Source organism: Myotis yumanensis, unplaced genomic scaffold (genome assembly GCF_028538775.1).
Source record: "Myotis yumanensis isolate MYYU_CA2020_CCGP unplaced genomic scaffold, mMyoYum1.0.hap1 SCAF_6, whole genome shotgun sequence".
Classification (NCBI taxonomy): Eukaryota; Metazoa; Chordata; class Mammalia; order Chiroptera; family Vespertilionidae; genus Myotis; species Myotis yumanensis.
This window is the reverse complement of record NW_027223757.1, coordinates 35,261,611-35,273,671: the sequence shown is the minus strand read 5'-3', so window position 1 is coordinate 35,273,671 and position 12,061 is coordinate 35,261,611. Positions and strand designations below refer to the sequence as shown.

Genomic DNA, 12,061 nt, shown 5'->3' with positions numbered 1-12,061 from the left:
TAAAACACAGTTTTTCAAGGGAACCAGTCAAAATGGGAAGAAACAGTAGAGACAGAGTCTACTCTTGATTTATTTTAAGGTACTTGAGTCACTGCATATTTTCTGAGCTGTGCTGAGCCTCAGTTGTTTGTGACTTGCTAGGCTCATACCAGCTAAGTCCTTTCTCTGAAGGTAGTTCCAGAAACTGAATACATACCCTTTCAGCTAATTCGTCCAGGTCAGACAGAAGGCTTTTCATTGTATTCTCAGCATTGTTGATTTGTATCTTTCTTAAGATATACTGGTTTTCTCTTTCTGACAATTTTGTCTGTGGAAAAAAATGTTTTGAAAATAATCAGTAGATGTGCACACCAGGTTTGTAAAAATAAACACAAAACTCTTCCCGTGTTAGAGGACTTAGAGTAGAATGTGAGTCTCTGTTCCCCAAATGGTGGTGGGTCTGCAGGCTGTAGCAGGCTGGTATAGAGGTTGGGGACTGCATGGGGGTTCTCAGGGCCCTAAGGTCTAAAATTCTTCCAGCTCTGCTCACCAGGCAGACCCTGGGCTGTGCTGTGCTGGCCGTGGGGAAAGGGTACCTTTTTCTAATTTGTACAAATGCACAATATAGACTGGTGGTGGCCTTGGGTGTCTGACCTTTAAAATGCCAATTTTGGAAGGCTTTGGAAGAAATGATCAACCACACAAATTAAAGTAAATGGAGCTTAGTCCAAATGTGGTTTTACTCAGATTACTTTGGAGTAGGCTCACCGAACTTGGCACTGCCTTTCTGTTAGCTATAATTATATCTATATTGAAGTTGTGTTGTTGGGGAAAGAGGATTCAAGTGGCATCAAGGGGCCTGAATCTGGGTGACTCCCCTGAAAATTAGTGCCTTCATGTGTCCAAACTGATGAGTTTGGACAAGAAAGATTACTAGGTTTGGAACAGAATGCTCACTAAGATTCCATTCACCTCAACAATGTTGTCATTTTTTTGTTTTGTTTTGCATAATATGGACAGCTGCTGTGCATGTCATCTGCACCTCCACAAAGTAATGAGCACTTACTATGCTTGGTACTGTTCTAAGACACTACCCATATCAACTCACTGAATTCTTTCAACAATCCATGAGATGGTTCAATAATTTTTCTCAAGTCCAGATGAGAAAACTGAAGAATAAAGAGGTTAAATAACTTATCCAAGGTTACCTAGCTAGTAAGTGTCATAACCAGCATTTGAATGCAAACAATCTAAATTCAAAGTCTATGCTCTTAACTACTATACTAAATTGACTAACAAAGTTAAAAAAATTACGCTGGTATTAATTCTATTGTCCTTTCAGCTAATTATCATTGTTTTAAAAAAAATCTGTTGGTTGTGATAGAAGCCCATGATTTAGAGGGGGAAAATAAAACCACTTCTTAAAGCTTAGATATACAAGCACAGTTCATCTGTTTCCTGCCTTTAACTCGTTTATTAGAGATTAACCACAGGATCTATGAGGAGAAACAGAACATGTGAGTATGTTGTGTGTTTGAGTGTGTGTGTGAGTGTGGGAAAATGAGGAGGAATATGACAGTGAGAAGGTAAGGTAAGGGTAGGAGATAGAGATAGAGATAAAAATTGAGATAGAGAAACAGAGAGACACACAGAGAGAAATGTTTCTAGAGAAACTTCTCAAAAACATTGCACATTGAGGGAAAGGTAACAGTAAGTGTGTGGCAATCACTTGAATGAGGAATATACAGCTTCAAGGAAATAAGTGGTTTGCATCCCTCAATAGTTTTGTACACAGATACTAGATTTTTAGTCATTTCATTTTCAGTATTTAACCTCTTTTATAGATGGCAGCTCTTGGTTGAGCTGAAGATCATGCTTACAATTAACTTGTCATAATTTCCTAGGGCTAACCAATCATCTGTAATATTGCCATGGGACTCAGATACCAAAACTGATAGGGGTTACTAGGAGTGACTCAGTGAAACCAGAATGAAAACACGCAGAAGGTAAACATTTCTGCATACTTTGAGGAGGTAGATGGTGGAGTTCATTTCATTCACGTGTCTATGGGCGGCAGCACCGGAGGACACGCTCAACACACCGGATTTGCTTTCTTCAATGGAGAGCGCGGCTAAGCGAAGGTCATCAGTCAGATCCCAAATGCACTTATCACAGCCTAGAAGTAGAATGGGCAGGTCAATTCTTCAAAATGAAAAGTCAGCTGGGAAGCATGCTGCCTTCAGTAGATCACTACATGAACTTCCTTAGTTAATTCTATTTCCACTTTTGTTTCATGAGGTGCTGTTCTGGGTCACAGAACTAGTCCTTATACTCAAAGTCAAGTAGAGTCCAAGATGAGCCAAACTACATCAAGCACTATCCCCACTTAACACATAACAAAAAGAAACAACACATGCAACAGGGAAAGTAGGTTAACATGAACACTGAGTGCTGCACTGAGACAGAAAGAAAGCATGAAAGGGACAGCCCTCGGGGATGACTCTCTTTATGTCAGGCTTTGGGCTTTTGCTTGGTGTCCACTGGTGAAGGCGGCTATTTGATAGGCACTCCTCCTTTCCTGTCATCTTTTCTCGTCTCAGTTCAGGTTCTAGCACTTCTTACTCCTTGGCCTCACCCCAAGGGTGACTCCCTGAGCACCTCCCCATGGCCTGACCTCCTGTCTGGTGCAGTAGTTGCAGTTTCTCATTGCTTCTCACGTTTCGCATTTGAGTTCTTCTGACCATGGTCATCACCCACCAGGATCCCAGGGCCCTCCTGGGGCACACTCACGAGTACACCCTTGGAAACTTTCCTGTTCTCTATCTCTCTCTCAGATTGTACTTTCTTCTGGAGAACTGGTAAATGGAGACTGACATGTTAATAGTTGTTAGTATGTTAATTAAGTTTAACATGGTCTTACTCGTATTGACTCTAGAGGAACATCAGGCTGGAGGGGCAAATGCTTAGGGCCAGGCAGGTATCATGATGTCCTTAAAGTGACCTTGCTTAGGGGACCACCTAGGTTATCAGTGTGTAAACTTTACCCTGGTTGTGTCTCGCATTCTGTGCCATCTTCTAAAATGTGATTCATTGGTAATATTAATCTCTTGTGTCCAGAGGACTCAGAAGTCAAGATATCAAGATATTTTTGTTTGGGGGAGGGAATACCTAATGTTAAAAAAATATATAGTCTTTAAATCACTCCACTTAAAGATAAATATTAGTTACTTTTTTAAATTAAATGTGTTGGGGTGATATTGGTTTATAGGGTCATATAGGTTTCAGGTGTACGTTTCTGTGATGCATGATCTGTGTGTAGCATTGTGTGTCCACCACCAAAGTCAAGTAATCTTTTGTCACCATATATTTGGCCCCCTTTACACTTTACTACACCCTCCCCCTTCCCTTTTAGTAAACCACCATGTTGTTGTCTGTGCCTATGAGTATCAGTTTTGTATCCCACATGAGTAAAATCATATGGTTCTTAGCTGTTTATGACTGACTTATTTTGCTTAGCACAATATTCTCAAGATCCATCCATGTTGTCACAAATGGCAGTATTTCATCTTTTCTTATGGCTGAGTAGTATTCCATTGTATACCATGTCTTCTTTATCCAATCCTCTATCGAAGGACACTTTGGTTGTCTCTATGTCTTGGTCACTGTGAATAATGCTGCAATGAGTATAGGGTGCATATATCTTTGGGAATAAATGTCTTTTGAGTGGGGTTTTTTTTGGGGGGGAGGGGGGTAGATATCTAGAAGAGATTTCTGGGTCATATGGTAACTCTATTTTTAATTTTTGAGCAACTGCCACACTGTTTTCCATTGTGGCTGTAACAGTTTACATTCCTGCCAGCAATGAATAAGAATTCCTTTTACTCTGTAACCTCTCCAACACTTGTTACTGTATTAGTTGTCTTGTTGATAACAGCCATTCTAACAGGTGTAAGGTGGTATCTCATTATACTTTTGATTTGCATTTCCCTAATAGTTAGTGGAGTTGCACATGTTTTTCATATATTATCTGTTGGCTGTTTGTATGTCTTCTTGGGAAAGGTGTCTGTTCCGGCCCTCTGCCCATTTTTTTAATTGCATTGTTTGCTTGTTTGATGTTGAGTTGTATGAGTTCTTTATATATTTTGGATATTAACCCCTTGTCGGAACTGCTGTTTGCAAATATCATTTCCCATTCGGTTGGTTATCTTTTTATTTTGTTGTAGTTTTCTTTTGCTGTGCAGAAGCTTTATAGTTTGATATAGTCCCATTCATTTATTTTTGCCTCTAATGCCCTTGATTTTGGGGTTAAATTCATAAAATGTCCATAAGGTCCATAAGTTTAGTACCTATGTTTTTTCTATGTACTTTATTGTTCCAAGCCTTTGATCCATTTTTATTTAATTTTTATACAAGGGAACAAGCTATAATTTAGTTTCATTCTTTTGCATGTGGCTTTCCAATTCTCCCAGCACCACTTATTGAGGATAATGGTGCTTTCTTTTTTCCATTGTGCGTTTTTGGCCTCTTTGTCAAAATTTATTTGCCCATGTACCTGTGGTTTTATTTCTGGGCTTTCAATTCTGTTCTGTTGGTCTGTGTGTCTGTTCTTCTGCCAGTACCATGCTGTTTTGAGTATCTTAGCTCTGTAGTATAATTTCAAGTCAGGTAGTATGATACCGCCAACTTCTTTCTTTGGCTGTTCAGGGTATTTTGTGATTTCATATAATTTTGATGACTTTTTGCTCTATTTATTAAAAAAATGACATTGGGATTTGGATGGTGATTGCATTAAATCTGTATATTGCTTTGGGTAATACAGCCATTTTAACTATGTTGATTCTTCCAATCCATGAACATAAACACGGAATATCTTTCCATTTCATTGTGTTTTTTGCAATCCCTTTTAATAATGCTTTGTAGTTTTCAGTATATAGGCCCTTAACCTCCTTTGTTAAGTTTATTCCTAGGTATGTTATTCCTTTGGTTGCAATTGCAAAAGGAGTTTTCTTTTCATTTCTTTTTCTGAAGTTCCATTGTTAGTATATAGGAAAGCAATGGCTTTTTGTACATTGATTTCGTATCCTGCAACTTCACTGTATTCATTTATTGTTTCTAGTAGGTTTTTTTTTTGGTGAAACCTTTAGATTTTTCTATATACAGAATCATTCATCTGCAAAAAGTGACACTTTTATTTCTTCCTTCCTAGTTTGGATGTCTTTTATTTACTTCTCTTGCCTGATTGCTCTGGCTAGGACTTCCAAAACTATGTTAAGTAAGAGTGGTGAGAGTGGGCATCCTTGTCTTATTCCTGATTTTCACCATTGCGTATGATATTGGCTAAGGGTTTATCATAGATGGTGCTTGAAAAGTCATTAAGACAAGTTCTGGAAATTTGTTTTGAAATGTTTCAGCAGGTCCTTGCACCATCAGAATTGATCACTATTTGATTGATAGGAGTGACAGAAAAATCCAGGAAAGAAAGATTGCAGCTCCTTTTCATAAGGCCTGAATATTTTATTTCTGGTGCCACTTCAGATTTGGAGTGATCTTGGAAAAACCACTGAAATCTCTTGGTATCTCAGTTTTCCCAGAGTTGTAAAGCATTGTCTGTATATCATATTATCTAGTGAACTGAAGAGAAAAGGGAGAAAGGGAGCTAAAATAAACCCAGTCTTTGGGAATTATGTTTCTGAATTTGCCTTTATCCACTAGGTAAGATGCTAAACTTAAAGACGTGATAAGTGTGTAGAGGTGTTTAAATGTAAATCACCTATTTGAAAATTAGAATCAAGTGGACAACTGAATATTTTTTGTTTAGGGTACATTTGTTTGAGGCACAGACAGGGTTAAAGCCAGGGGTGAAACTCAGGCAGTTTCTAGAGAGGGGTATTGCATAACTTTCCTTAATCCTCCACCTGCAGAACCTTAGAGAAAGTGGGGTTAGTCAATCATGTACTGTTATTTTTACTTATGGTTGGGCAGTCCGTGCCTGTAGGGGGTTCAAAACTTTTTTCCAAGCATTTTCCGGTTACACTGTCACATGGGCCTCCTCCACAATTGCACACTGTGGGAAACAAAAACAAGAGATTAGGGATTCATTTCTTAGTGCTTAAAATATGGTAATGTTCTCATGGTTTCTAGAAATACTGGGTATCAGTATATAATTATTCAATGGGCATTAATTATATTCTATGATACCGAGATTGTGCCCCTCACCCAATTAAGCCCCAGCCCAGTGAAATTTTCAAAGGAGACCCTTGGGCAAAAACAAATTTAAATTTTCTAGGACTCCTCTCACAATTTTTGCGGGGGGAGGGGGGCGGGGGGCGGGGGGGGGGGGGATCCTGACATGACTATTATAGCTGCTTCAGTCCAGAAAAATCCTGGTAAATTTCACAAGATACAAGATAATCATGGAGCCCATTATTCAACTGGACTCTGAAAGCCAGCCTTTCATTGCAGCCTGATTCTCCAGTTTAATCCAACTTCGGGGTTGATCATTGCCAGGTGTGAAGGAGGAGTAGTCCAGCGAGGAGAGAGTGAGGAGGCCCAAGAGCAAATCTTGGCTTCCACAGTGCTTGACCCTTGGCAAAGCTGACTCCAAACCTCCAAGTGATAGTTCTCAGTGGGATGGCTAGGAATAATGCCGTGGAAAAAATTAGGAACATATTTACATAAATTTAGAAATCCTGAGAACCCTCTATTCATCTACTGAGGATTTTCAAGATAGTCATTTGGAAAAAAAAACAAAAACAAAGCCCCCATTTCAGAGTAGAAATTAATTTGTGATATTTAAAAAGGAATTTCTGAGCTATCAACAATAAGCTGAATTAGAATTGTGAATTTTCCCCATCTCTTAACTGTCTTTAGAGAAAAATCATAAAAAATTTAGCTGTAAGGGGAAATGCATTTATTACATTTCAGCTGTTTAATGTTCCACAAAATGTAGATTTATTAAACCATTCAGTAAGATCATGCTTTATTGCCTTTAGCATTAGCTTCTTTTCTAAGAGTGATCTGCTTCTATGTAGTTTAAACCTAAGTTTAGTAAATGTTTTGAGAATCAGAATATTCATCAATGTCTAAGGCTTTGATTTTGCAAGCAGTTTTTTAAAATTATTGCCTCAGGATATATATATATGTTAGAAAGAGGAAGAGAGAGAGAGAAACATGTATGTGAGAGAGAAACATCAATTGGTTGCTTCCTGTACATGCCCCAACCAGGGAATGAACCCACAACATTGGTATGTGACCTGACAAGGAATTAAACACAAAATCTTTTGGTGTGTGGGACAATGCTCTAATCAACTGAGCCACCCAGCCAGAGCTGCCAGCACTCTTTCTGATGCCTGCTTTTCTTCTTTAGTCTGTTTGGGCACAGAACACTATCTACTCTGTGTCCTTTTCGGTATTATGCCTTTGTGCACTTTGCTTTCTTGTAGACATGTTTACTTTTATTGTGATTTCTGAAGATCACGTGTGTTTTCTTTTCAATATTAACCTTTACACTTAGAATCTTTTTAAGTGGGACTTCGTTTTAGTGAGGGGATTTCCAATAGGAGCATGCCACAAGAGTACAATACCTCTTCCTCACCCTTCTTCCCCTCAAAGTCACAAACGAATAAGAAATATTCAGTCTCAGCCTTATTCCTAGAGGAAGGCAATTTAACTTTACCTATGAAGAGCTTTATTCTATGTAGCAAATGGATTACAGAAATTATCAATGAAATGTATACATTTCAGTCTAACTGAAGTCAATTCTTATACTCTACCTGAGATAGTTGCTCTGACAATTTGAGGAAATTGGGGGATGAGTAAACTCTACCATTGATTTGCTCACTTATTGCACTGAAATGTCAGTTTTACCAAACATAACTGAAAAATGGGACTTAGCTTCCAGAATAAGAAAAGTGATGTGAACCATGCAGGTTTTCATTCAGATTTCTGGCCAATCATAGGCTGTCCATGGAAGTCTGCTTTTCTTCTTTGATCAAAATGGGAAGGATATAAGATGGCAAGGCAAGAGCTCATTTGTGTCAGTGTCTCTTGGTTTAAGAGCTAGGTTACATTAGTAGCCTTGATAATATCCACCAGGGGTGAGTATGGGATGCACATTCCTGAGAATGTGCATTGCCCTGGAAAAGTGACAAGGGGTCACTTGAGACATTTTCCCAAGATAAATACATCTAAATCCGGGTGGCTGTCTACGGATTTACAGTACTGTACCTGCACAATTCTTGGCTATCCTGGCATCCCCATAGTAGCCTGGGGCACAGCGTTCACACTTGAATCCAGTGGTATTACGTAAGCAATTCCTACACTGGCCAGTGATCTCATCACAATCTTCAAAAATCAGGTTAGGATCAGAGTTTCCACTGCAGTCACATTTCTTACAGGTGTTTCCAACAAGCAAGGGGTTTCCATAATAACCAGGAGCACATCTGAAGGGGAATCACATGTTAAAAATTTAACAGCCATAGTTTTTCTTCCTTTTAATCTTCTTTCCCACCTAGAACAAAAGCGTAGTTAATATTTGTGGTTTGCTTTTCCAGAATTCATTCACATCTCCCATCTTCCTAATAGAACTAGACTTTGTTTTTAATGAACCACCCCTCCCCAGTGTGTTACAGCCCATTCAGCGTGGCCAGCCCTCCAGATGTAGGAGTGTCTGGATATGACCAATGTGTGGGAGTTTTTGGTCATTCCAACAACTGGCGTGCACAGCTGGCATATGATGGGTGGTGCTAGATACGCTAAATGAGACCCTCTACTAGTGCACAGCTAAAAATGATCTCGGCCAAAGTTTTAATAATACCTTTGTTAAGAAACACCGATATAAGTCACTGTCCACCTTGCTGTAGTGAATTGTTCAGATTAACCTAAATCTGAGCCACTCAATGCCCGGCACTATCCTGTCCAAAATGGATTGGCTCAGAGGTGATTCAATTGGAGTGTAGCCCAGGGCTCTTGTTTGAGGGCTCTGGGGAGGCATTCTTTTCATCTGTGGGAGAATGAAGAGTCAGTTGGTGCTCTTAGTTCTGAAGCCATCTTGTGACCGAGGAAAGGCAATGTGGAGACAAGGCAGAGGGCAGAGCTGAGGGTACCACAGAGAAACAGAGCTGGAGCCTAAGTAGCCATTATTCTGGACATTTTAGATCTCTGGGTCTACAGAGGCCAGGCACCTAACTACTGCATTGGTTGTGGGGGCACAGCTGGTGCCTTTGGTCACGCTGGCTGGGCCCCTCATGAGACAGCCTAGCCCCGTTGGAGAGTGGTGACTGAAATCCATCCAACCTTTGCTGGCCTGGCCAAACTGTGCACTCTAGGTGAGGCTGCCTCTGCTCAGAGGAACAAATGCTTTTCTCTATTTTTCAAAGGCCCTGCTGTGAGTGGTGGGACTGCAGGTCCCATCTAAGGGTCAGCTGCTACTTGGTTCCTGTCAACTGTTGCCAAATTGTAGCTGTGAGGGAATAGAGGACCTGCATTGCTAAATTTTCCTATTTTTAAACAGAGAAGTTAAAATTTGGATTTTATGTTGGCTGCGGACTGCAGGCTGGAATGGGGAGACCAGGGTGGGGTGTGGAGAGCCTGGGCAAGGGCATTGGCCTTGGGAATGGAAAGGAAGGGAGGACTTTCCAAGGAAATAAGTAAGGCTTGGTCTGTAGTAATACGATACTACATTTTAAAAGCTTCCATTTAAAGTAATAAAAATATGATTCAGAACATTTGAAAAATAGAGAAATGAAAAATAAATATCACACCTGTAATCCCAAGGCCCTAATGAAATAATTGTTGAACATTTTGCATATGATCTTCCAGCCTTTATTTCTACATTTGTTTTTTTGGTGTAGTTGTAATGATGGTGTATGTTCAGTCGTTACACCCTTGACTTGCCTTGTATCTCATAGCTTCACCTGGGTGAGTTTACGTAGTTACCACAGACAACTGGGGGGTAGGCCACACAGGCCTGGCATTCTGAGGTTGAGAGGCTACTTGGTTTTCCAGCCTCACATAGCTAGGAAGTCACAGTGCAAGACCCAGACCTTCTGACCCTCATGTTCTTTCCTTCACTCCACCCTGGACCACACTGCTGCTACTATAAATGAATGAGTGAATTCATCCAACAGAGGGACAATTCATGTCTATTTTATGCAAGGCACAGAAAGACAGGAAGAGGAAAAATACACAGCCCATTCTGAAAGAACAGGAAACAAATGAAGCACAATCATATATAATATCTAAATTCTAGAAATTGAGGTCTATATAAAGATAAGAATGAATTAAAGTGTCACACAATCTACAAAGAGATATCCCCAAGAGAAAATGTTTAATGAATTTTGTTACTCATATTCATTCATGTCTTTGCACCTCTAATTTACTGGGCCTCTGGTCCCCAAGACAGCATAAATCATTCCTCTACGGAATACATGGCTGGATTGAATTTCTAACCTTTGCTGCAGTTCACTAAACAGAATATTAGACTCATTGAAATGGAACTCAGATCTACCCCCTTAATGTGCAGCTGGGAATCCTGAGGTCCAGCAGTGAAGGGACTTGCCCAAGCTCTCATAAGTCAGATGCCAGTTACTAGTACTTTCATTTCTCTGTTTAATTTCACTGTATTTGATCTTCATAGCTTGTCCCCTGGTCTTCCATAAGAGAAAAAAACACATTCTCTATTCTGTAAGTCAGAATCTCAATCACAGTGGAAACCTACTTTAAGTTACTTTGAGTTTCAAGAACATCTTTTGGTGATAGGTTTGGCGGCAACTCTGAAGTCAGAGTCCAACCTTCAACACTACAGATTTTTATAGGCTCCTCTCAGGATGGCCATGAGGCTGAGAGATGAGGATGTAAAGCTATGAGACACAGGAGACAATCAATGAAGGACACTATTTACTTCAAAGCCAGAATTTCTATTAAGGAAACTGAGAGTCGGGGGAAATGAGCCATCATGTCCCAGACACACATATGCCAGTGGTGGAAACTGGACAATGACCACAGTGACTCCTACTGTCACCAGTTAGTTTTTATTCTGCCTGTATTAAGCACCTGGTGTCATACTAAAAACTTGGCAGCATCACCTCACAACAGTCTTATAAAGTGGATATTTTCATTTTCTCCATTCTGGAGATGTGGAAATAACTTAGAGGTCAAAAATAACTTGCCCAGGAGGATCACAAAGGGCTAGAGTTGAGATTCAAACTCAGCCAGGCTCTCTACTTCCATTTTCCAAACAAGTGCTCTCTCCTCCATCCTATCAATCCAGGTCCATCATAAGCACCCAATCTGATCCAGCCTAGTGGGGTAATGGCAGGAGATCCTAGGAGCCTCTGCTGTGGGCCAGGGTTTTATCATCCACAATCCCACATCTCAGGTGGGCATGCTATTCTGTGCCAGGACCCTCACTGCTGCAGACAGACCTTTAGCTGCACCCTGTGCGATTTTGCAGAAATGAGCTCTTAGGGCTGAGATTACTTCACTTCTGGGAGGCCTTGCATTAGGTTAGCAGGAACCTATTTAAGGCCAGTAGTTCCCCCCACAGGAGCTATGGAACACCATTATCTGGGAATACAGCTCAATTCTTATCAGACTAAATTGAGTTTAACCTCAAACACTGGTGAGAAAAAAACTCCACCCCTGGATGATTAACAATCCTCTCAGACCCCCACTGAGAAAAAAAAAGAATAAATCAAGTGCCTCATATTCCTGGGTCCCTCAGTAAGGAAATAATAGAATGAGTGTGTCGCCAACATTAATCAACCAAAGGTAATCTGATCATCTCTGAAAGCTGAAACTCACATGGCCCTCAGCTTTTACTTTCCCTCTTCCTTTATAGCAAAAAAGGAAAAATCTGCCCTAGCCGGTTTGGCTCAGTGGATAGAGCGTAGGCCTGTAGACCAAAGGGTCCCAGGTTCGATTCTGGTCAAGGGCACATACTTTGGGTTACAGGCTCCTCTTTGGTCAGGGCTCGTGCAGGAGGCAACCAATTGATGTGTGTTGTGTGTTTCTCTCACATCGATATTTCTCTCTGTCTTTCCCTCTTTCTTCCACTCTCCCTAAAAATCAATGGAAAAATATC

At 40.3% G+C, this 12,061-nt stretch overlaps 1 protein-coding gene across 2 annotated transcripts in view; it reads right to left on the bottom strand.

The window, feature by feature from the left end:
• Positions 1 to 12,061, bottom strand: part of LAMA4 (laminin subunit alpha 4) — a 133,990-nt gene that overhangs the window by 68,185 nt on the left and 53,744 nt on the right. Inside the window, exons 6-9 of one of the 2 annotated variants that reach the window (XM_070417879.1) lie at positions 8,206 to 8,420; positions 5,948 to 6,043; positions 2,004 to 2,155; positions 197 to 307 (exon numbers count right to left, since the gene is read on the bottom strand). In XM_070417879.1, the coding sequence (XP_070273980.1) occupies positions 197 to 307; positions 2,004 to 2,155; positions 5,948 to 6,043; positions 8,206 to 8,420 (574 nt within the window). The remainder of the gene's footprint in view (positions 1 to 196; positions 308 to 2,003; positions 2,156 to 5,947; positions 6,044 to 8,205; positions 8,421 to 12,061) is intronic. The other variant, XM_070417880.1, reaches the window with a different exon arrangement.